We start from the raw sequence: 26,220 nt of genomic DNA on the forward strand, positions 1-26,220 counted from the left end.
TGCTCTAATTAAAAAAAAGACCCAAACCCTTAATAATCCACTTCTCTTAAAGGAAAGAATTGATTCATTTTATTACGTAGAAATGTTGTGCCCTGATTAAAAAAAAAACACAAAACAAAAACTGGTTCTTCAAACCATTCTATGCTTACTTTGTTTCTAATTACCACAGCCCCAGCTTAAATCTTAAAATCACAAGCAAGTCAGCATGAAACTAGTCATGTGCTGGCAGTCATTGAAGTTGAAAAAGATTATAGGGGCGGGTGTGGGGGGATGAAAAAGAAGTCACCAGGCAGAGGTTGCCAGGCCAAACCCTTCTCGCTGCAAGACAGGATTAACAGAGCCTAAAACATGAAACTCATTTGCTGGACTGCTACAGAAGTTTGAAAGAAGCTGCTAAACTTTGAGGACACCTCTGAGAACCAGAAAAGGATTCATAGGCAGCAGCAGGTACTGTATCTGGAATTCATTTTGGATAGGATTGTAGTCTACCTTTTTGGCTTTAACCCTTTCAGGACCATAAGGATCGTAGGCCAATTTTTGTGGTTTTGACGACATTTTTATGGTAAAAAGGGCTTGCAGATGCCAAAAAAATGATTTTTTTTTGTGAAATATCATTATTTTTATTTTAAAAAATCACACTTCTGGCTTATGGACAGTGTGGCAAGTGAATCTTCTCATCAATCTAGCAACGACGCTAATGAATGAATGTCGGAACCAGTTTGTTTACATAAAGGCAGTATCATATGGAATCCGTACATATCAAATTTAGAACTGTAGACTATCCCAATCAAAATTTATAGGATTTTAAAGTTATGGGACAAATATGTCCCTTGGTCCTGAAAGGGTTAACTTGCTGATGGTTATTTAACTGTTTGCTGACTTTTGCTGTGCAGACTGATGTCAATGATGCCACAAAAATAGTATAATTTCTTGGTTTCTTCTTTGTAAAACTTTTAAAAAAGTTTGTGTTTTGAAAAAAAGTTACTGTGCTAAATATTTAAGAACTGTTTTAACACCCAAAGACTGCATGATTAAACTGAGCTGGTTGTATTACTTGTAGAGACTAGAGGAGGATCTTTAGTTTTCTTATCCTGTTTGAACAGTAAACCGTGCCGTGCGTTTTTGGTTGGTGTTTACATTTTTCAGACTTTTTCCTAATTTTGAGGTTATGTTTTTTCTTCAGTTCACTTCAGATTTCACATTAGGATTTTATAATATGGGCTCCTTTTACAAAGGTGCGTTAGGGCTTTAACGCGCGGAATAGCGCACTCTGAATTGCTGCGCACGCTAGAACTTAACGCCAACATTGAGCGTTAATTCTAGAAGCATTGAGCGTTAGTTCTAGAAGCATAGCGTGGGTTTAGCATGCGCTAAAATCCTGCGTGCACTAAAAATGCTAGCGCACCTTAGTAAAAGGAGCCCTATGTGTGAGTCAACTGTGTGTTAATTGTAAGACAGTTATTGTTAAATAAATTTTACGCACACAAAATTTTCAAAGATATGCTAGTGAATGGAATGTGTCTTAGTGAATGGAATATGTCTTATCAAATGCACACCACTAGTAATAAGCAGTTATTTCACACATTTCAGAAACGCTAGATGTTTTCAAATTATCTTTGCTATTGTGGTAAATCATCTAAAATATTGTAATGAAGAATCTGGAATAAATATATCTTCCAAATTCTTCATTACAATACTTTGGACGATGTACCACAGTGTTCAAAGAATCAAACTATATATATATATATATATATATGCACTGATAGATAGACAGATATTTATTTAAGTATTTATATACCACTAAGAGGTATATATTTGGGTACTCAAGAATTTTTCTCTATCTGTCCTGATAGGCTCACACTCTATCAGATGCCCGATATGGTGGTGCCTCTCCCCCACCCTCTTCTCCACCCCCACCTCCACATGCTCCTTCCCCGCCCCTCCTGCCTCACGCGTACTGTTTCCCTTCCCCCATACCTCTGTAACTTTGCAAGCAGAAACTCCCAACCTACTGTTGCCCCAGTGTCGGCTCTTCCTCTGACATCATTTCCTAGGCCACAGGAAGAGTCGACGCTGGTGCAACAGCAAGTTGGGGGCTGCTGCTCATGCCAGGAATGTTACAGAGGTATGGGGGAAGGGAAGAGGTATGCACTAGAGAATGACACGGTGGCTGTTACTCATGGCTAGCCACCGGTAGCCACGGGTAACCTGCCGAAACGGTGGGGAAAAAGAAAGTACTCACCACAGGTATGGGGACAAGGCCATCCACCTCCCCGTGGAGTGGTGAATGGCCTTGTCTACGCAGTTAAGGAAGGGAACCCGCGCAGTCACTTATCACATGCAGCCCCTCCCTCCCTCCCGATCGCCGCCGTATCTATCTCCCTCCCTCCTTCCTACCTACCGATCTCTACCACATCTATCTCCCTCCCTCCCTCCCTTTACCTTCGTGGTGCATATTAATTTAACTTGTTCAAGCAGCTCGAGCCTGAAGTCACATGTGTCTGCAGAAGCTTCTCCTCTGGTGCAATTTCCTGTTCCGTCAGAGGAGAAACTTTTGCAGACGTGACTTCAGGCTCGGGCTGCTTGAACAAATTAAATTAAAACAAGCCATGAAGGTAAGGGGAAGGGAGGGAGATGCACAGACCACATGAAGGGTGCTGAAGGGGGGTGGCGAGAGGGAAGGGGATGGAAAGGAACAGATGCTGAAGGGGGTTGGAGGAGGAGGTAGTGGAAAGGAATAGATGATGAAGGGAAATAGAGAACAGAGTGGGGAGAATATGTTGAAGGGAAATGTGGAAGACAAAAGTGGGGAGAAGACACTGAAGGGAAATGGGGAACAGAGAGTGGGGAAAAGACGCTGGAAGGGAAGAAGACAGAGATGCCAACCAATGGGGGTGGGTAGGGTGGAGGGAGAGGCACATTAACAGAGCAAATGGAAGAGGCAGAGAGAAGGCAGAAAGTGGATGGAAGGAACTGAATGAGGAGAAGATGAGGAAAGCAGAAAACAAAGAACAAAGATAGAAAAAAAATTATATTTTTCTTATTTTTTGCTTCATGATAAAGTAGTATATTAAAAAAACAAAACTGGTCCAAGTAATATTCATAGTTCTGATATGTTTTTGAATAAAGAGGTACCTCATAAAGCTTTACCTCATTTTACTTTTATTTTTCTCTCCATTTTTCTTACAGCTTTACATGTGAAATTCCTTATGCAGAATCCATCTGTTCCGGATACCAAGTGAATTAAGTTGTTGTTTTGCTTCTTGTCTTAGCTTCTGTTCTTTGCTCTCGCCATGCTGCAAAGAGTTAGTCCCTGGAATGGTCTCCCACTGTTGCTACTACTACTGCATTTACCTCAAGGGGGAACACAGTTCCCACGTCAATGTATGACACCTGAGATCCTTAAGAGCAGAGCATGCTGCCCATCACTAACCCAAGAGATCTCAGATCCATGTGGCTTCTCACTGGGAAGGGGCCAGTGCATGCCAGTCACTATAGACTCACGACCGCATGGCTCCCAGTATCCATATGTTGGCCGAGACGACCGGGAACGTTGGCCTACTCGCTTCTTTAGCTGGACCTGTCTCTGCACTGGCAACTTCTCTGGATACAACTGTGGGGCATGTAAGCCAGGTTGGACAGGGGGCAACTGTGATCAACCTGTCCTAGCAGGTAACTAAAACAAAGGGTTGCAGCTTGCTTAACAGACATTGTAGATGCTTCAGAGGTAGACAGGGGAGTATGGGGCTGAGGGTGAAAGCTAGACTAAAGCAGTTTAGGATATATTTGGTCAAACTGCCTTTTTTTCATGAAAAGATTCACCCAAAGCAGTTTACAATACTTATTTATTTATTTTAAAAACTTTGTATACTACCTGAAGTCACAGTGGTTTCCATGTAAACATATATTAAGCAAAAACAAATAAATGTAAATGTTTTGTTTTTTTAAAAAATAAGATTGGATTTAAGCTCCTGTGTTTCTTGCATTTGTGGTGTTCCTCATTGTTCTTTGAATTTTTTTGAAAAGTTAATGAAGTTATAATAGTTTAGGGGCTCATTTTCAAAAAAGAAAAATGTCCAAAAAGTGGCATAAAGGGGCAGATAGATGGTTTTATTTTCACCAAACCCTTCCAATTTGCTATTTTCCAAAACCTGTTTTCTAGCTGGATTTCTATGCTGTTCATCTGCAGTCATCTAAATCTCAAAGGGGCATCTAAGAGGCATGGAGTGGGTGGAACTAGAACTGGCTTATGACTTGGATGTTTTTCTGCCATAATCAAACATTTAAGAATATGTTTAGGTCACAATTTGGATATATGGGGACAGACTTGTTTAATAAAGAACAAGGGTGTCTATTATCTCCTTTGCTGTTTGACATTGTTCTGGAACCCTTATTATTGGCCATTCAACATGCAAAGTAGATTCAAGGTATTCCTTACGCAGGTCGGGTATATAAAGTCTCTGCTTACGCAGATGATATTTTGCTTCATTTGAGGAATCCTGAAATTAGTAATATGTGGAACATTACTGTATATTAAGCCCCCCATGGACCGCTATAAATGCCGGCTTTTTCAGATTATGACTGGGGTAGCTATGCAGATGATAACTCGCATTTGTAAAAATTGTGATCGACTTAATTTTTCTTTCTGGTGGGTGAGCTTATGTTTAACCTATAAGTATGAGAAAATGAATGCCGACATACTAGGACTTCTAAGATATTTAACTTAGTTTGGGGTCCATTGATGTCTTTTGTACAATTGTTATAGTTCTTTTATCCTTCTTTTTGCTGGTATAATTCAAACACATTCAGGGGGGGAGGGAGGGGAGGGATATATCTTTAGTGTGATTCCTTGATGTAATTGTGGGGTGGGGGAGGGCTTATATTGTTGCAATGCTATTGATCAAATTTAAGTGCTTAGTTGTTATTGTTACTGATATGAATATTGTGTTGCACTTTTTATTAGTAATGGAAAATCAATAAAGACTTTAAAAAAAAGAAAGAAAGAAAAAACAAGTGCTAAAAAGGTGCCCAAACTGACCAGATGGCCATTGGAAGGATGTAAGCATGACCCCTACACACATTTCTTAGTGGTCACTGACCCCTTTCTACCCCCTAAAGATGTGAATAAAATAATACATACCTGCAGGTTTCTGGAATAGCCTAGTGAGTGTTGTAGTCAACCATAGAGATGCAGATCCAGGCCCATCTCCCATTCTAACTACTACACTTATAAGGGAATATATGAGCATTCCAAAACATACTGTACCTAACTGTATACCACCCCAATAGCCATTATGCCTGTATGGTGGTTATGGTGAGATGTGTACTGTACTGTATTGCATTTAAAATCCTATTTGGCATTTTCGCTACTTTGATTCCTTTAGACTGGAATATTCATAGTAGAGAATGATACAGAGAAATATTTGTCCCCGCGACCCCTGTCCCCGCCCCATCCCCACAACCACTTTCCCCGCAGCATCCATACAAACCTCAGTACTGCAATATTTAGCTTATTTCTTCCTTAGAAATCAAAATTCTGGCTGCTGAACTAGAGAAACAGATGTTCAGCTGGCAGGGCTTTGTTTATAAATTTTTATCAACACAACTAATATACTACGTTAGCCTAAAGCAAAAAAAAAAAAAAAAAAAAGAAATATAATTTTTTTTCTACCTTTGTTGTCTGGTTTCTGCTGACCTCATCTTCTCATTCAATTCCTTTCATCCACTGTCTGTCTTCTCTCTGCATCTTCCATTTGCTCTGTTACTGTGCCTCTCCCTTCACCTCCCCCCCCCCCAATTGGTTTGGCACCATCTTCTTCCCTTCGCTCCCCCCTAGTCTGGCATCTCTGTCTTCTTCCCTTCCAGTGTCTTCTCCCCACTCTCTGTTCCCCATTTCCCTTCAGCGTCTTCTCCCCACTCTTTCTTCCCCATTTCCCTTCAGTGTCTTCTCCCCCACTCTGTCTTCCCCATTTCCTTTCAACGTCTTATCCCCACTCTGTCTTCCCATTTCCCTTCAGCGTCTTCTCCCCACTCTGTTTTTCCATATTTCCCTTCAGCGTCTTCTCCCCACTCTGTCTTCCCCATTTCCCTTCAGCGTCTTCTCTCCACTCTGTCTTCTACATTTCTCTTTAGCGTCTTCTCCCCACTCTGTCTTCCCCATTTAATTTCAGCGTCTGTTCCTCTCCACCCCCCTTCAGTGTCTGTTCCTTTCCTTTCCACCACCACCCTTCCCTCTTGCCACCTCACTGCCCTTTAGCACCTCTTGAATGGTCTGAGCATCTTCCTCCCTCCCCCTTACCTTCGCGGCATGTTTTAAGTTTAGAGAGCAAATTGCTCAAGCTGCCGGAGTCTGCCTGCAGTCGCATGCGTCTGTGGGCGGAAGCTTCTCCTCTGACGCAACTGTGCATCAGAGGAGAAGCTTCCATCCACAGACGCAAGCAACTGCAGGCAGACTCTGGCGGCTTGAGCAAGTTGCTCTCTAAACTTAAAACGCACCGCGAAGGTAAGGGGAAGGGAGGAAGATACACATGATAGATTTGGCTGGTAGGTAGGAAGGAGAGAGGTGACCGTGTGTGTTCCTTCCCATAACTGCGGGGACTACTCCTTGTGACCCTGGACAAGTCACTTAATCCTCCATAGCCCCAGGCACGTTAGATAGATTGTGAGCCCACCGGGACAGACAGGGAAAATGCTTGAGTACCTGATTGTAAAACCGCTTAGATAACCTTGATAGGCGGTATATAAAATCCTAATAAAAAGGCTATTCACCCCTCCACGGGCGGTGGATGGCCTTGTCCCCGTACCCACAGTGAGCACTTTTTCCCCCTCACCGTTTCGATGAGCTAGCCACGGGTAAAAGCCACCATGTCATTCTCCAATTCGGAGATCTCATCTTGCCAGAAGTTCTCAAAAATTAAAAATTACATTTTCCACTCTCAGTTTTAAAAACAGAACCTTTAAAAGATTTAGTCATTCTTTTGCTTTTAAATTAACCAAATTCTGGAATGCTTTACTGCTTACATTAAGAAATTTGAGTTCTTTTGCTTTATTTCAGAAAGCTTTGAAAACTTTTTTGTTTGCTAAACATTTTGGAAATTAACTATTTTAGTTTACTTTTTTTGTTAAGTTGATGTATTATGTATTACATTACTGTTAATTGAGTTGAGCTCCTCTTGGTTGATGACCCGATTTATAAAACTAAGTTTTAGTTTAATATAGTTTAGTTTACCTGGACCTTTTTAAAATGAAGTTCACTGCAATGCCTTCTAGGGTACCTCATTCCTCTGATGAGATGTCTCTGTGGCCAGTCTAACGTTGACCCCTCCTAAATCTCAATGGCTTCTTTTGTGCATTTTTCTTTTGAACATTTTTTAATGGTTCAAAAAGATAGACACACATCTGAAAAATGGCCATTTTGGGGGAAAAAAACCAAAAACAACAACCCAACTACAAGATATAGACATTTTGCAGTTTTGAAAATGGGCATATTTGGTACTGGATTTCTGTGCATCTTCTACAGAACATCCAAACTCATTCTTGGAAGTCATGTAGAAAATATCCTTCCACCTCACTTTTATTGTATATTACTTTCAAACTTTTTGTTTTGCATCCTTAGTAAGGAGGAACGTTCTGGATCTAAGTGCAGCAGAAAGGCTTCGTTTCATCAGTGCCCTAAACATGGCCAAGAGAACAGTGCATCCTGTTTATGTCATAGCTACTAGGCGATATGAAGAAATAATGGGGCCAGGTGACAACACAACACAGTTTGAAAATATATCAATTTACAATTACTTTGTATGGACCCATTATTATTCTGTCAGTAAGACCTTCTTAGGTGCTGGGCAGAAAAGTTTTGAAGCAATAGATTTCTCTCATGAAGGACCAGCATTCCTTACCTGGCACAGGTACCATCTTTTGCAGCTGGAAAGAGACATGCAGGTAAGAACATTTCCAACACAGTTTCATCTACAACCTGTTAATCTCTTCTAGCCATTCCCTGTCACATAATTTTGTTTTCTATTAGCCACCAGGATATATTGACACTGCAGACTGATATTTATTGAACCAATATAAATATCAAAAGAATGTTGTACAAGAGAAGAAATATGTGGTCTCAAATGTTAATGTCCAGCAATTCTTATAAATGCCTCGGTGTCCCATTGTGCTAAAAGTCTACAAATATATTCTATATTTATATTACTCACTGTGCATGATAACACCCAATTTTAATGTTTATTTTTTTAGTGCATTAAACGTGTTGTTCACTAAAGAATATAGCAACCTGAAATAAATAGCATGTAAATTGTGTTATAATAACAAGCATTAAAATTTATATGATCATGGACCTATGACAGTAAGCAAGTGCTTGCAAGCTCCCTATTACATTTTAACCAGCTGTTTTGCATAATTTTGCATACTATAAACTCATGTTAATTTTTTACCACAAAGTGCATCAAAACCAAAATCTTTAATATTGTATCACAATTTAATATTTATTTTGATCCAGCTATTTCTACTTGCATCTTTGTACTTTTAGCTTAATTGGATCCAATGCTGGAATTTTGTGCCGTGGATACTTCCTTCGCAACTGTCATAGGCTGTCTCCCCTATTTTATATTTCCCCAACATCCCTGGAAGGTCATATACTGAAATGCATCATTTTACCATACATTAATAAAGAATTTTGTATGGTATTTTGCACATGTGCAATTGAGATGAATAAAAAATAGCATATGTAACAGCTCCAATGCTCATAGGAATTCTATGAGTGTCAGAGCTGTTACTGCTGCAGACGGCACTAAAAACCATGCTACGCTTTTGTAAAAGGAGGGGTTAGTTATGCAAAATTTACAATCCATAATAAAACCCTTAGCATTCCAGCGTGCCTCTGTGCCTCCGCATGCGCAATGGAATCAGTCTGCAGCAGTTTCCCCATCGCCCTCCCTCGGCGATGCTGCGAGCCTGGAGCCAGTGTCAACCACCACGACGGTGACTCCCACCCTCTCTCCATCTGCCAAGTAAACCCCGGGTGAGACCAAAAATAAAAACAACCGCTGTAATGGCTTAAATCGGCGGCGGTGGCTAGAGGGGCAGGGAGAGAGAAAGAAAGAAAGAAAGAAAGACAGACAGACAAGGGGGCAGGGAGAAAGAAAGGGGCCAGGGAGAGAGAAAGACAGACAGAAAGAAATAAAGAAAGGGGGCAGGGAGAGAGAAAGAAAGAAAGAAAGACAGACAGACAAGGGGGCAGGGAGAAAGAAAGAAAGGGGCCAGGGAGAGAGAAAGACAGACAGAAAGAAATAAAGAAAGGGGGGCAAGGAGAGAGAAAGAAAGAAAGAAACGCCTCAGTGTCCCATTGTGCTAAAAGTCTACACATATATTCTAGCACCCATTAATGTAATGGGCTAAAAATCTAGTATATATAATTCATTGAGAAGTAGCTTTGGGGCATTTACAAGAAAAACAATTTGAAGCCTGATTCAAATTTGGTGTAAGTATTATGCTGAGGTTCTGTATCAGGAGCAGTAAAAGGTATGGGAAAAAAAAATCCTGGCTTCAAGAATTAAACAGAAAAATTCACAATGTAAGCTGATTCCTCTGTCTGGAGTCTTTATTTTCTGATTCCAACTAGCTAAGTATGAAATGTTGAAACAAAATTTAATTCACCATAGTTTGGGATATAAACACAAAATTCAACTACAGATATAGGCATTCCTTTAGAATTATCTCAGTTTTGCCTCCCTTTACCTCTTATATAGGACCCGAAAGGGATCCAACCATATGCCTTTGAACCTTTATGCAAATGAGCCCTTCAGCAGCAGTTTCCTCCACTGCCTTTCAGATGGTCTCTTTTAAACAACTTAAACTGTTTTCATTATCAGTCTATGGCGCATTTCCAAATTTTCTGTTTTACAGTCTCAGTCCATGAAAGTCCTGGTGCAAGTAAAATCTGCTTGGCACCAAAATGTTCATTACATATTTTCTGTTTGATCCCTCCTACAAGTCTAGAGCTCAAATAGCTAGTAGATATTTTGCATAATCACTCTTAATAGAGAAGGCCTGACCTCTGTTATGCCCTCCCTTATCTGCTAGCAGCAAAATATACTATATATATTTCCAAAAACAGGCAACTTGATTTTCTATCCATTTACATTTGCCCATGGGAAGTATAGGAACTCACCTGCTAGATATAAAGCACACATCTTTAGGGTTAATTTCCTATCTCCATCTCTTCATTATCCTCAGGAGCCCTCTCTTACTTCCACAGATATATTAGTGACTTCAACTTCCAAGGGTTGCAGAAGACACTCCTCCACTCTCACTTCCCAGGTTGTAAGAGTTAAAGCAGTTCTCTCCCAACCTCTTTGGGTAACCAGAACTTTTTTTTTTTTAACCTCCTTATACCTTTCCTGGACACCTAGCAACCCTTTACTCAAAGACTGTGGATGCCCACTGTTGTCTGCCATCTTACTTGCAGCAGGGAAATACAGGGAAATACTTATAAAACCAACTGGAGGAAATTTTTTTTTCACTCAGAGAATAGTTAAGATCTGGAACACGTTGCCAGAGGATGTGGTAAGAGCGGATAGCATAGCTGATTTTAAGAAAGGTTTGGACAAGTTCCTGGAGGAAAAGTCCATAGTCTGTTATTGAGAAAGACACGGGGGAAACCACTGCTTGCCCTGGATCAATAGCATGGAATATTGCTACACCTTGGGTTTTGGCCAGGTACTAGTGATCTGGATTGGCAACTGTGAGAACGGGCTACTGGGCTTGATGGACCATTGGTCTGACCCAGTAAGGCTATTCTTATGTCTTCTATTCTTAAGGGGATAGGGTGTTTCAAAGGATATTGGGCTTGAGATGGCCACTTTCTTAAAGTCCCCTCTCTTTCTTCCTCACAGTTCATATTAATATCTAATAAGCTGTTTTACATGATTTTGTATTGCAGTAATTCTAATTAGTTATTTGAACAAATTTTTTGGAATGCTGTAAATTACAAAATTCTATTCAGTAAAAAGGTAAAAGTCTTTGCAAATGATAGGCTGCATTCTAAACCTTTTTTCCCCCACAAATAATGCACACTAATTAAGGAGATTAGGAAGCACTATTTATAGAGTTTTCCACTCTAGTCTATAATGGAGTATATAGGAAGATGTTGTGATATCAGAGAGAAGGCTTCCGGTTCAGGCGCAGGCCACGCATAGGAGCCTTTTCCCATGGCTTTGTGCACTGCAGCACTCAGGGATCCAGCCCGAAGACACCGCATTGATTGCATTGTGGACCGGCGGCTGAAGAACGCTGTCTTGGGCCCGATGGGCGTGCTGACCTTGTGGACCGGCACCGGTCCATGGACCGGTGGTTGAAGAACACTGCCTAAGACATCAGAAATATATGTTTTCTGATGGTCTTAGGGTGACCCCTGTGAAAGGGTCATTCGACCCCCAAAGGGGTCACGACCCACAGGTTGAGAACCGCTGGTCTAATGGAAGTGTAACTGGATGGGAACCCCTGCCAGGTTCTAATAGACTCTGTCAGCATCAAGACTCTTATACAAAGAGAGACTGTGACCTGGCTGCAAGTATATTATGAATGGACCTTGGTACTTTAATGGATGAATGGAAACCAAAGATAATATCCTACTGCCCAGGTGTCCCTCAAGACCCCCAGTAGGACAGGCCCAGCTGGGATCAGCAGTCTTGCTGTAGATCCTTTACCCTGTTTGGGCTGAGATTTCCAAAAGTTTGGAGCTCGCTGGGCACAGCTAACTGCTGGTTCTCAGGGAAAGGGTCTTTCACTAAGATATTTCCTTTGGAAAATCCTGACCTCTCTGTGGAGGATCCCATCGACAGAAGTGGTGGGAATGCACTGACCCCTGAACTTGGGGGCTGCAGTAGATGAGGATCCAGAATCGGGAAAAGAGGGACAGGATACCCCAGACCCACTGGATAGCCTGCCCGAGTGGAGAGGGGGTGGGTCTCCAGGGGATTTTAAGAGAGCACAGGTCGAAGATGAATCCCTTAGGAAAGCTCAAACTCAAGTTGTGATAGTCGATGGGAAACCCGTGGGCAATCAAGATAGCAACCCCGTACTTCATAATTAAGAGGGACCTGACATATAGGGTAGCCAAAGGAACCCTGGAAGGGGAGGAGATAAAGTAGCTGTTAGTTTCACCTTAATGTAGCCTTATTGCAGGCAAGTTATGCAGTTATCCCATAGTCATCTGCATTGAAATCACTTGGGGGGAGGAGAAAACCTGAGAATGGATCTTGAACCGGTATTTCTGGCCAGGCCTATACAAAGAAATAGAATTATTCTTTCAATTCTGCCCAACCTGCCAGTTCAATAGTCCTGCAAGGGTTCCACCGGCCCCTCTTGTGCCTATGCCCCTGGTCAATACCCCCTTTTATCAAGAGGCTATGGACTTTGTGGGACCTCTAGAGTGTACCATATGGGGCAACAAGTATATCTTAGTTATTCTGGACTATGCCACTTGATATCAAGAGGCTATTGTTCTGTGCAACATGAAGGTCACCATGGTGTCCATTGCCTTGTGGGAAGTTTTCTTCAGGATGGACCAAGGGACCACATTTATGGCCAGGGTCATGATGCAGATGTGTGCCCTGCTAAAGGTGAAGATTTTACAGATATCTGTTTACCATCCAAAGATGGATGGTCTAGTGGAGTGTTTTAATAAGACTCTTAAGCAAATGCTAAGAACATTTGTGGTTGAAGATAGTAAAATTGGGATTCTCTCCTTCTGTATGTGCTGTTTGACATTTGTGAAGTACCCCTGAGTATTATGGTATTTTCTCTATTTGAATTATTGTATGGGAGGAGGCAGAAAGTTGTACAGAGAGTCTTCCAGCCAGGGGACAGAGTCTTGGTCCTACTGCCATCCTCTGAAAGCAAGCTTATGTAAGTGACAGGAACCATATGAAATGTGCAGAAGACCTAATCTGTTAACTACAATGTGACAAAAGAAAAGGCAAAGGTCTTCCATGTCAGTCTATTAAAGAAATGGGTCCCTATGACTGCAGTCTTAGTTTAGAGGGATGGCTGTGGCCCGGAGGTCATGACTGAGCTTGGACCCTTATAAGTTCCCTTTAATAATAAACTTCCCTCTTCACAGAGAGCTAATCTGGAACAGTTGCTAAAGCAAAATCAAGATGTGTATGCAGGCCGGACTCACCTTGCAATTCATGACATAATAACAGGTCCAGGAATAGTAGTCCGACAGAGGCCCTATTGGATTCTGGCAGCTTAGCAGGAGGCTGTGTCAAAAGAAGTATTGGATATGCTGAAGCTGGGTATTATTGAGGACCTGACCATTGTGTTGGTGCTGAAACCAGAAAAGAACATAAGAACAGCCTTACTGGGTCAGAGCAATGGTCCATCAAGCCCAGTAGCTCATTCTCATGGTGGCCAATCCAGGTCACTAGTACCTGGCCAAAATCCAAGGAGTACTAATCCAGAAGGTGAATACTGTCTCCAAGCTGAAAGGACAACCCATGCCATGGGTCAACAAGCTCCCAGTTCATCTCTACTCTGCACCAAACCTGATATTCGTAGGTACCCCTTACTCTGCCTGCCAAGAAGAAGACAGCCTTTTCCATACCCCATGGTTTGTTCTAGTTTACAATACTACTCTTTGGCCTTCACAGAGCTCTTGCTACTTTTCAGTTCTTGGTTGACCACCTTCTAAGACTGCATGGGGACTATGCGGCTGCCTACTTAGATGATATTGTCATCTATAGTAAGGAATAGAAGAGCCATCTCATTCAAGTAGAAGCAGTTCTGGACAGTTTATTGACTGGGGATTAATGGTCAATCCAAAAAAATGCTTCCCTGGAGAACAGGAGGTTCAGTACCTGGGATACTTGGTTGAGAGGGAATGGCCAAGTGAAACCTCAGATTCAAAAAGTGGAATCCATTACCTAGGTGTCAGTACCTCAGAACAAAAAGCAGGTGTGAACCTTCTTAGGGCTCATAGAATACTATAGATGATTTATCCCAGAATTTGCTGGAAAGGTAGAACATCTGGCCCACCTTCTACAGAAGAATGTTCTTGAAAAAGTGCAGTGGATATCAGAGTTGGATAGGGCATTCATTCAACTATTATTATAGCTTCAGTAAAGGAACCATGGACATCATTAGTTTCTATGAGATAGGAGAAAAAAGATTTGAGTATGGGAGTTAGAATAGATTTAAATGCTAAGTAGAATTTTACTTGTTAGACCATCTGGCTCAATTTTTGACCATACCTTTAAGGGCATTGTCTATATCCTAGGTGTTAATAGGTTTTGCTAATGGCCCAATATCAGCAGAAGAAATAATAGGATGTGCAAAATTGGTAAGGAAAGTATCTACATGATTTGATGTACCTTGTTCTGTAGGGTATAATGATTTATAAAATGTTTGGAATTGCTCTGATGGTGTTTTATTTCAGATTTGGATTTTAGATCATTGGCAAGTAAAGGAGAGATTCTATAAATGGGTGTCCTGATTGCAGGCTTCAGTAGGCATCCTACTGCTGTCTAGCAGACAATTGGGACACATGTAGGTGTTTGCAGTAGTGTACCAAGGACGGGGTGGGGGTACGGACCGCCACGGGTGCCAGCCCTAGGGGGGTGCACAGCCATCTGGATCTGGAACCTCCCGTACTGCTCTAAACGGCACCTGCACCTCAGTGCAGCTGCCGTACTTATTCCGAAGCAGAGTCAGCTACCAGATTCTCTTGTGCATGAAGTGCAGGAAGGTCCCGCGATGACTGCTTCTGCTGCCTCTGCTCCAGAAGATGTAAGTGACATCGGAGGGGGTGGACCGGCATCCGCAGTCATTGTGGGACCTTGCTGCAACTCCCTGCGTATGCCGGCCCACCTCCTCCAATGTAGACCTTGCTGGTTTGGGGGGAGAGAGGAGCATAGAAGGGTGGTAGAGGGAGAGAAAGGAGGTTTGGGTGGTATGGAAGGGTGGTGGAGGGAGAGAAAGGGGCAGGGTGGTATGGAAAGTGGTGGAAGGAGAGAAAGGGCGGCAGGGTGGTATGGAAGGGTGGTGGAGGGAGAAAAAGGGGCAAGGTGGAATGGAAGGGTGGTGGAAGAAGAGAAATGGGGCAGATGCTGATACAATTGGTGTTCAGGGAAAGAGGAGAGAGACAGAAGGGGGATGGATGCAGGATTGAATTGGGTTGGAGGGAAAAAAAGGAGGCAGATGCTGATGCAATTGGTATGTGGGGAAAGGATACTGGATGGAATTGTGTTGGAGGAAAATAAAGGGGGCAAATGCTGATGGAAGTGGGGGGAAGGGAGAGAAGAGAGTGAAATGCTAGACCATTGGAGGAGGGAAGGGAAGAAGATGGATGCCAGACCAATGGGGGTGAAGAGAGCGATGGAAGGGGAGGCATAAAGTTTCTGGAAGGGGAATAGAAAGAGAGAAGATACCATATAGAAGGGGCAGAGAGAGTGTAGACGGTAGATGAAAGGAAGAGAGTGACAAGAAGATCAGGAAAGCAGAAACCAGAGAAGACAAGGTAGAAAAAATTATATTTATTTATTTTTTTGCTTTAGGGGAGATGCATTGCTGTTTCTGTGGTGTTGCATTGTATGCAGAGTCCAGCTTCTTAGTGGTTCAGTTTAATCTTTGTCTACTTATTTCTATTTTAAACCCCTTTTACAAAACTGTAGAGCATTTTTTAGTGCCAGCCGTGGTAGTAACAGCTCTGATGCTCAGAATTCTATGAGAGTCTAAGCTGTTACCACCATGGCTAAAAACCACACTACAGTTTTGTAAAGTTTTGATGTGTGAATTGTTACTAAAAATCATGTTTTTCATACAGATGGGGGGTGTCAAAAAAATGATGGGCCCCGGGTGCCACATACGCTAGGTACACCACTGGGTGTTTGTTGTAATTGAGGGAGATGCGTTGAGACACTTAAGCTCACCCAAGGCTGGGCGTGGTTTCACCCAAAAGTATCTCCATAGGTATCACCCTAGGTATCTCCATAGGCCGTGACAAATTCCTGAAATGTAGGCTAGCAAAATGCTGGCTTACATTTCAAATAGACACGGCCGCTGAGTGGATCACGGCAAGGGAATCCCCCTGCTGCGATCAGCTGAGTGGCTGCAGCAGGGAACCCCAGCAGGAAGGATGCCAACTTCCTCCTACCGCCGAACCCCTCCCAAAGCAGCCAGACAGAATGAATGCCCATTCCTTCCTGCTCCTGAACCCCTCCCAATGAACTGGGGAGGAGGGATGCCTATTCCCTCCTGCTCCCAAACCCTTGCAAATTCCTAAACCCCCCTGCCAACTGGTGATACCCCCCTCTAGACAACCTACATCTGTAGACCTCCCAGCACCCCTAAATCCCCACCGTACCTTTCCAAAAAAAGTCCGGCCGGATGGATGCTTACATCCTCCAGCCGGCAGGTCCGCCACTCCAAAATGATGAGTGTTCCCCTTCCCAGTGCATTCTGGGATGTCCCGTGGAGGGGGACTTATCGTATATACTCAAATATAAACCGGGATTTGGAGGCCAAAAAAGTGGCCCAAAAATGGGGGTCTCGGTTTATATTTGGGTCAATGCCCCCTCCCAATAAGGAAGCCGCTGAGCACCGAGAAGCACCATCAAATCGCACTGCTGCACATGCCGTTCAGATGAGAAAATTCGATCGCACAGCCGGTAAGCAGCGAGGCAGGAGTTTGAAAAGCTTGCCCCTGCCTGCTGCACCTCCACCACGGATCGGCAGAGGACCCACTGTACCTGCATCTCCACCACAGATCGGCAGAGGTATGAAGATAGGGCCTGGGAGGGTGGGGGACAGAAGGCAAAGCCTGGGAGGAAGAGTGCAGAGTGACAGGGGAAGGAAGGAAAGGTGCTGGATGAAGGGCCTGACAGAGGAAGGGAGGAAGGAAGGGTACTGAGTGCAGAGCCTGACAGGGGAGGTGAGGAAGGAAGAGTGCTGGGTGCAGTGCCTGACAGGTGATGAAGGGAAGGAGGCTGGGTGCAAAGCTTGACAGGGAGGGGCTGGGTGCAGAGCCTGACAGGGCAGGGCACTTGAATACTAAGCCGTCCGACTTATATTCGAGTCAACCATTTTTCCTCCTTTTTGGGGGGAAAGGGGGTCTCGACTTATATTCGGATCAACTTATATTCGAGTATATACGCTAGGTGTTTGACTAATATGAGCCTTAGGCCACTCCCACTGCATCCCAGGATGTACCGTGAAGGAGGCCTAAGACTCCAATTGGCTCAGGTGCATTAGGCATCTGAGCAAATCAGAGACATAGACCCCACCCGGTGCATCTCAGGTTGCACTGGGAAGGGAAAGGCCTGTCATTTTGGAGTGGCAGGTCTGCCGGCTAGAGGGTGGCCATTTTGGAGTGGCGGGTCAGCCAGACTTTCTAGTGGAAAGGTACAGGGTGTGGGGGGGGGAACTTATGGTTGCTGGGGGGTCTACAGGTTTGGGGGTCTGGGGGGATGTCCCTGGTTGGTGGGAGGGGGGTTGGGAAGTTCTGCAGGGGTAGCAGCAAGAGGGAGTAATCATCCTTCCTAACTGGCTGCTTTGGGAAGGGTTCAGCGGCAGGAGGGAGTGGGCATCCCTTCTGCCAGAGTACTTTGGGGGGATTCCCTGCTGCCATAATCAGCTCAGTGGCTGCATCTATTTGAAATGTGGGGCGGCAGCATTTTGCTGGCCTACATTTCAGGCGTTTGTCGCATCCCTAGGGAGACACCTAGGGCTGCTTAAGCTCACCCAAGGCTACTTCCGGGTGAAACCACACCCACACCCAGCCTTGGGTAAGCTTAAGTGTTCCAACGTGTCTCCCTCAACCGCGACAAATGCCTACAATGTAGGCAACCTGCCTCTGTTTTGTTTTGTTTTAATGTGCCTCCCAATTGGCTGCTAGGCAGTGGTAGGATGCCTACCACTGTCTACAATTGGGACACCTGTTTATAGAATCTGCCCCTTTGTGTCTCCTTGATAGGAGGTGCTAAGTTTATCAACATTAATTGCTACCAGATTCTCTTGTGCTAGTGCAGGTTTTAATGCAGTAGTTGCTGAGACTATACTGGACACAGTCTCAACAATTACCGTCCAGCCTTTGTGCTTTGCATGTTTTAAGTTTTGCCTGTCAAAACCTACAGTTAAAGTCATAGCACAGAAGATGTAATTTTGTTTGACTGTTGTCTGCTTGATGATAAAGTCATCCCTGAGCACTCATTTATTAGCTGGTGGAGCTGATAGCTCCATATATATTTTGACTTTCTGGAACTCAATTTCTTTATGTATTCATTGTATTATAAATAAAGCCATGCAACCATTGATTTTAACGTACAGAGATATGTTTGAATATTCAGGAAATGCTACGAGATCCATCATTTGCTCTCCCCTACTGGAATTTTGCTATTGGTGGAAGCAAGTGTGATATCTGCAGTGATGATCTGATGGGAGCAAGAAGTAACTTTGACTCTACTCTGATAAGTCCTAATTCTGTCTTTTCACAATGGCAAATTGTGTGCGAACACATAGATGACTATGATACATTGGGAACCATCTGCAACAGTAAGTCTTACTTATGTTTAGAGATCTTTTGCACATGAAAACTGTTTGTGAAAAATCTGATTCAGTCAAAATTGAAATATATTTATGAGGCATTCAGCAGGTGCATAATTGCTTTTTTAAAAAAAAATTCCATCCCTCTCTGTTCTACAGAGCACCTAAATTCTGGGGGCCTGGTATTCAAAGCTGTTTAAGTAATTGCCTGTCACTGTACAACTGCCAATATTCAGCGGCACTACAACAGGGAATGCCGCTAAACATAAGCGTTGGAACGGTGGGGGGAAGGCCAACAGGGGCTGTGGCCTCCACAGAAATTAGCCGTGGCTCCAGGGCTGGCGTTAGAGGAGAGCAAACACTATCTCCTGCAAGTGAATTCACCTATGCTCCGGGGTTCTAACACTGTGCTTGCCGGCTTCCTGACCCTTCTCCTCCAAAACCAGAAGTTACGTCTTGAGGGGAGAGGGAGGAGAAGTGAAGCCGGCAAGCACAGTGTTAGAGCCCCAGAGCATGGGTGAATTCACTTGCAGGCTACGGTGGGAGATAGGGCAGCGAGGGAGTCAAAGGGAGGGAAGCTTACAACTCGCTACTCCTGCTTGCTTCGGGCCTTCCTCACTACCAGTCCTGCCTTTGCAGAAACAGAAAGTGGGTAGGACCCGGCAGCGAGGAAGACCCAAAGTAAGCAGGAGTAACAAATTGTGAATGCTGCACTGCCAACGGCCGTGTGAGACAGGGAAGGGAGAAGAGAAATGCTGCTGCACCCAATTGGGGAAAGGAGAAGAAAGAGAGATGCCAAGTCCATGGGAGGGAAGGAAAGAAAAGAAGAAAAAGAGATACCAGACCATGGAGGGGGAGGGAGAGATGCCAAGGCATGGAGGGGGGAGGAGGGAAGGAGACAGATGCCAGACCAGGGGAAAGGAAGGAAGGAGGGAAGGAAAGAAAATGCCAGATAATGGAGGGGGAAGGGGAGATGGAAGGAGAGGAGAGAGATGCCAGGGCATGGGGGAGGGAAGGGAAACTTAGGAGACAAATGCCATACCAGAGGGAAAGGAAGGAGAGGAGGCAAGAGCATGGAGGGTGCGGGAGAGATAGGAGAGGAGAGAGGTGCCAGGGCATGGGGGTAGGGAAAGAGGGTTATGGTTAGATGTACATTTAGCACCCTATATGTGAAGTTCACAGCATTGCCCTCTAAGGTGCACTCTGTTGGCATGTCTACGTGGCCAGTCCATTCCAATGCTGGCTACTCCCATATTTAATGGTGCTGATTTGGACATTTCTATCTTGGGACTTCTTGTGGTTGAAAACGATGAATAAAGTTAGATGTCCTGGCAGTCCAGAAGTTTTGGCAACCAAGACATCCTTGTAGGTGATTTTTGAACAAAAATAATATTTGGCTCTCTTGTTCGAAAATGGCTGTTTCTCCACCTCTAACTTTGGATGTCTTGCAGGAAATGTCCAAAGTCGGACTTGGACGAGCTATCAAAAATGGCCTTACACGCATATACTTAGTTTTAAAAAAAAAAATTCCTGCATTGATTTTGTATGCTTTGTATTGACTTTATTTCAGGTACTGAGGGTGGGCCAATTCGAAGAAACCCTGCTGGAAATGTAGCCAGACCAATGGTCCAGCGTCTCCCCGAACCCCAGGATGTTCTTCTCTGTTTAGAACTTGACTTATTTGACACACCACCATTTTATTCCAATTCTTCTGAAAGTTTTCGCAACTCAGTTGAAGGTAATGGACCATAAATGATAACAGAGCAGAGATCAGGAATCTGATATACTATTAACAGATTGGTGGGGGTGTATTAGCTGAAATATTTTTCAAGCTGTTAAAGACAAGAGGAAACTAATGGCATAATGGCTTCTGATCTACAGAACTATAAAAGAAAACCAGCAATGAGTCTCAAAGTGGTAAAATGTCCATTAAACCTACACATTCTTATGCTTTGATCTTTCTGAAGCAGCACAGCTTTTGCTGCAGATTGGTAGGGGAAAATTCATAAACATAAATATGCAAATAAATACTTCTACAAAATCACTTTGAAACATTTCCAATATTCTTAAAATTCATCCACAATACATAGAATGCTTAAGTTTAGGGTTACCATATTTTTCTCTAGGAAACCCTGGACACATGACCCCGCCCTGTTCTGCCTCTAGCCCCGCCCCCATTCCACCCCCAAATCCCACTCCCACAAAGCCTCCTCTCTTCTTCCAGACGAGCTCCAGCCGGGAGGGCTTGGAACATGCGTGGATATGAGTGACGTCATGCACGCATGCTCGGAGGTCCTCCAGATGCGGCCGGAGCTCATCAGGGCTTTTCAAAACCCGGACAAATGCCGGGTTTTGGAAAGTCTGTCTGGGAACCCGGACAGTCCCCTAAAAAGAGGGCATGTCTGGGTTTTCCCAGACATCTGGTAACCCTACTTAAGATTGCGAATGACAAAAAAATGCAGCACAAGGACTCCATTAGAGGAAAAAGAGAAACCAGGAGGTTGAGTACAACTGATAGGGACACCAGACCCCATGGTGGGTGGGGGGGTGAGCAATATGACTAATAGGAATTCCAGGGCTCTTCAACCAAAGATAGAAAGAAACTGCAGGTAGCCCTCGATTTGGTGCCTCTTTTGCACCAGTACACACATCTCCAACAGCTCACTGTTGCTTATTGAACAGTTAACTAACAGTTTGTACTTTTTATTTAGGGATTTTTTGCCAGATTGCATTTCAGTTTGGGTAGTTGTGGGTGAAGTTGGGGATCTCTTTAAACAGTTTTATTTTCTTATGGAACCATTGTATTCTTGGTATTCTTCATTGTAAGCGGTATTGTGGTTACCTCCATGTTCGTTGTGCTTTTCTGCTGTATGCCTTACTTGGTTGTTTATATGTTTGTACCTTCTGTAACCAAGAATAATAAAGATATTCAATGGCGTAGTAAGGGGCATGGGGGGGGCAGTCTTGGTAGGGGTGCTGGCACCCATCCTCCTGTCCGCCCTCTCTGCTCTTTCCTGACCCCCCCCACCCCGCCAAATGCACACACCCCTCCCGTCCCTTCCCTCATACCTCTTTAATTTTCCTTGCACCAAGCAGCATTGCGAATTTGCTGCCCGTGTCAGTGTTGTCTCTGATGTCACTTCCAGCGCCCGCACCTAGGAAGTGACATCAGAGCAGCAAGTTCATGAGGTTGCTCGCGCGTGGAGGAAGGGGGGACGGATAAGCGGGTAGGGGAGAGGTGCAACCGCCCCAGGCACCACTCGTCCTTGTTACCCACTGTAGATTTTTATAAAAATTTTCTGCTGTTGACTTCATACAACTCAAGATCAGCAGCAGGAGGTGCCAGCTCATGGGATTTAAACATGCTCACAGTGTTGGCACAGAAGAAACACGAAGGGCGATGGGGACTGATAGTTCAGGCTCCTGCTAACAGTTATCTGAGGGCAGAAAGAGGAGTAGTGACAGGCAGATACCAGGGACAGGGATGGACAGAGAGATCGGGCAGATGCTGAATAAAGCTGAGCTCCCGGCACAGGGAAGAGGTTTTTAGGAATTGGATAACATTGTGGGGAAAGGAGAGTCTGTTCCCCAGTGGTGGCGCCCCTCCCTGCCCTCTTTTCCATTCTCCCCCCCACTGCGTGCTTGCCCCCTTCCCTTAAGTTTTCCAGGTGCTAGCAGCATCACAAACTTGCTGCCCACGTCATCTCGGCTCTCCCTCTGATGTCACTTCCTAGGCGTGGGACCTGGAAGTGATGTCAAAGAGTGCCGACACTGATGCAGGCAGCAAGTTTGTGATACTGCTCGCACCGGGAAAATTAAAGAGGTACGAGGGAAGGGAAGGGTTGGAGGTCAGGAAGGAGCAGGGTTGGCGTCCCCACCAAGATGGTGCAGGGGTCAGACTACCCCCTGTACCCCCCCCCTTTACTATGCCAATGCTGTTCCCAAAGATGGCCTCTACTTTATACAGGGTGGAAACAGGTTACTGGCATTAACATTTAAAAAGTAGATAGAATGACTTTTAAACTAGTTCATGAGGGAAAGGCTTGTCACATAGGAAAGCATAGATTATATAAGGTATCTTTGAAGGATATTGGCACAATAAAGGAGACAAAAAATCCATGCAGATTTTGTTATAACACCTAAAATAATTGAGATGTATTTTAGAAAACTGACAGATATAATTATTCCAGTTTGCATCTGTTGTCAGTATGCAACAACCATTATCTAAGGCATTAAATAAAAATATAGGCAGAAGGACCTAGATGCACTAAACAGGATTGGTATGGAATAATCTTCCGCTACAGGTAATTGAGGCCAGCAGCGTGCCTGATTTTAAAACAAAATGGGATCGTCAGTGGGATCTCTTCACAGGGAAAGGTAGGGGAGGGTTATTGCGGTGGGCAGACTTGATGGGCCGTGGCCCTTATCTGCCGTCTGTTTCTATGGTAAGACCGCAGTCCAATTTTTGGCCGATTCCAAAAAAGTGACTAATACTCAAACAAGTTTGCGTGCAAATGATTTTGGCGGAGGTTTGTTGTAATCCCCATTCGATCCCACCAATGAATCGCTCCGAGAGCGACTCTTAGCCCAAACAGCTGAGAGGCAGGGGAAGCCCTGAAGCAGCCTCCTGCCACTCAGCTGTTTGGGGCAGGAAAACTTTTTTTAATTTTTTAATGGACACAGGTGTTATGTGTGTTAGCCACACACAATATCTGTCCCCATTACATAGTAACATAGTAAATGCCGGCAGATAAAAGACCCGAGTGGTCCATCGAGTCTGCCCAACCATACATGCTCCATAAATTAATTTAGTTTAAATGGTCCTTTTTCTTAGATATTTCTGGGCCAGAAACCCAGGCCCTGCCCAGTGGTGTGTTTAGGTTCCATCTACTGGAGTCTCCATCAAAGCTCACTCTAGTCCATCTTACCCATCCCAGCCATCAAAACCCTCCCCAGCCCGTCCTCAACAGAATGTCCATATACAGGACACAGGCCGTGCAAGCCTGCCCAGTACCAGCCTTAGCTCCTTCAATGTATACCCATTATTTTCTGATTAAAGATCCTCTATGTTCACCCCATGCTTGTTTGAAGTCTGTTACTGTTTTTTTCTCCACTACCTCCCTCAGGAGCACATTCCACGCAGCATTCCACGCATCAACCACACTCTCCGTAAAGAATTTCCTAACATTACTCTTGAATCTACTACCCCTCAACCTGAACCTCAAGTCATGCCACCCCACCCCCCAAAACGATAACTGTGGGTCCATCAAACCCCCTGATGATGAGGGCCATCACCGTGACAGCATGAACCCAGGGAGGAGGGATTCCCATTCCTTCCTGCCTGAGCAACCCAGTTGCGCATCTGGGCCACCTGGACCCCTCCCCCCCCCCCCCGACACTACCCCCCAGCACTCCCCTAACACCCCCTTCACAAATATCTCCCTTCCCACTACCCCACCAAGACCTCAAAAGATAGCCCTGGTTGTTTGGTGGGCTGGGGAGTGTCAGCTCAGACCCCCCCCCCCCGCTCAAGCACCCACTCAGCCTCTCCCCCTTACCTTGCTGAAGAAGCCAGCAAGAGGGATGCCCATTCCCTCTTGCCAGCAGGCCTGCCTCTTTGAAATGGTAGGCCTTCCCCTTCCTGGTGCAGTTCTGGTGCAGCTTAGAGGTGGAATTTGAGTGGAGGTAAAATTTACTCCGTTAGCAGGGATACTCAATCTACTATCTGGGTAACTAAGTGGATAAAGTTAGTCACCTTCCCCCCAACTCCAGACCCCTCATTGCCCCACAAGGCTCAAGCCCCACCTGATTCCCCCCCCCCCTCCCCATTGCCAAAGGGGCTCTGCCTCTTAAAGAGGCCACCATATGAAACACTGCTGGTCCAGAGAGTCCTTGGGCAAGAGCAATGCCCAGTCCAGCGCCTGAATTATCTCTACGCTAACCAGTTAGTGTGCAGTGATATTGATGTGCTACTGGTTAGAACAGGAATGTTCACTCTGCCATTGACAAGCCGCCTATAAAAAAAAAAAAAACTTTTTAGTACGCGATGAATACACAAAGATTACAAAGTTACCACGACACTTTAGCATGTCTTATGGCTATGGGGTGCCATTTTGAGTAAGATGCCAAACTGGGTAGGAACAACCAGGCATTGATAGTTCTGTTGATTGAGGGGCTATGCTTTGATTGTTTTATTGCTAATTGTGGGGTCTGTTTATTATGATGCGCTTAGCCGTAATAGAAGTTTAGCACACAGAAAAACAAGTTACCACAGGACACGCTCAAGTGTCATGCAGTAACTTTGTAATCTGCATGCACTAACTGCCCACTAAAAAATTTTGCCTTTTTTTTTTTTTTGAGGCGGCATGTCAATGGTGGAGAGAGGGCACAGACAATTCAGGAACCCTTACGACCTTCTCCTAAATAGGAAGTGGTAAGTGCTCCTGTGGTAATTTAAAAAAAAGGCTGTTCACTAATAGCAACATAAACACATGGAGGGGCATAATAAAAAAAAAAAACGTCCAAGTTCCCTTTTGGCCTAAGGCCTTAAACGTTGAAAGTAGAAGGGAAAATGTCCATTATCAAAAAAACGTCCAAAAGGAGGTTTTTAAAAAAAATAATGGCCTGCCTCTACGTTCAGCTGTTTAAACGCCCAGACCACCACTATGTTTAAACTTATACCATATAATCAACCTAAAGAAAGCCTAAGTCCCAAACACCCAACACAAGAGCTTTTAGGCAAAGGAGGAGCCAGTCCTTCACCTAAAAGCTGTATTCTGTAACCGGTGTCTGTCAAAAACAACACCGGTTACAGAATCTACCCCCACCCCCCGCTCGCCAACATCGGGCCAGGAGAGAGCCCAAGCCCTCCTGGCCCCGCCGATCCAATCGGGGAAAGAGGGAGTCCAAGCTCTCTTGCCCCACGAGTCGCGGCCCTCCATCTTGCCCCGATCAGATAGGCAGGGTCAGGAGGGCTTCGGCTCTCTCCTGCCCGGATCAAGTTGTGAGGAGGGCTGATCGCTGCAGGAGAGATGTCTCATCTCTCCTGCCATGATGGTGATCGCCCACCCCCCTCTGAACCGCCCCCCTCTGAACCGCTGCACTTCGGGGTGAGGATCGCCGGCAGGGGAGATGCCCTGCCATGATGCTCACCCCGAAGTGAAATGGTTCAGAGGGGGGTGGGCGATCATCATCGCGGCAGGAGAGATAAGCCATCTCTCCTGCAGTGATAGTTGCGGTAGGCAGGTTGCTGGGGCCGCTGAGCTGCAGCGATCAGCCCAGCGACCCCTTTTTCAGCACGTATACCTGTTTTGACTTCTATGTCAAAACGTGCCGACTAGACAACCTGCCTAAACTTTGGTTATACCTGCTGTACGCCTATGTCTAGGTCGGCCCACCTCCCGCCTACCTCTCGCCCTTTCCCCTCCTCTAAAAACGCCTCTTTTTGCTCTATGCATTTAGAGGCAGGGGAAAGGCCTAAGCTGGTTTTAGATACGTCTAAAACCAGCTTTGATTATGGGTACTTGGACGATCAAGCTTTTTGATCGTCCAAGTACCCATTTAGGCCACTTTTTAGACTTTTTTATTATTATTACTAGCTGATCACCCGGCGTTGCCCGGATATAAATTCCCTTCAGGAACATTCACTTGAGGATTAACATCACACAAATT

At 44.6% G+C, this 26,220-nt stretch overlaps 1 protein-coding gene across 1 annotated transcript in view; it reads left to right on the top strand.

Moving 5' to 3' along the window:
• Positions 1–316: 316 nt before the first annotated feature.
• Positions 317–26,220, top strand: part of TYRP1 (tyrosinase related protein 1) — a 46,275-nt gene continuing 20,371 nt past the window's right edge. The window contains exons 1-5 of the mRNA XM_033948485.1: positions 317–447; positions 3,190–3,672; positions 7,616–7,938; positions 18,354–18,558; positions 20,120–20,287. Of these exons, the coding sequence (XP_033804376.1) occupies positions 3,294–3,672; positions 7,616–7,938; positions 18,354–18,558; positions 20,120–20,287 (1,075 nt within the window). The 5' untranslated portion in view covers positions 317–447; positions 3,190–3,293. The remainder of the gene's footprint in view (positions 448–3,189; positions 3,673–7,615; positions 7,939–18,353; positions 18,559–20,119; positions 20,288–26,220) is intronic.

Source organism: Geotrypetes seraphini, chromosome 1 (assembly GCF_902459505.1).
Source record: "Geotrypetes seraphini chromosome 1, aGeoSer1.1, whole genome shotgun sequence".
In the NCBI taxonomy this organism is placed as follows: Eukaryota; Metazoa; Chordata; class Amphibia; order Gymnophiona; family Dermophiidae; genus Geotrypetes; species Geotrypetes seraphini.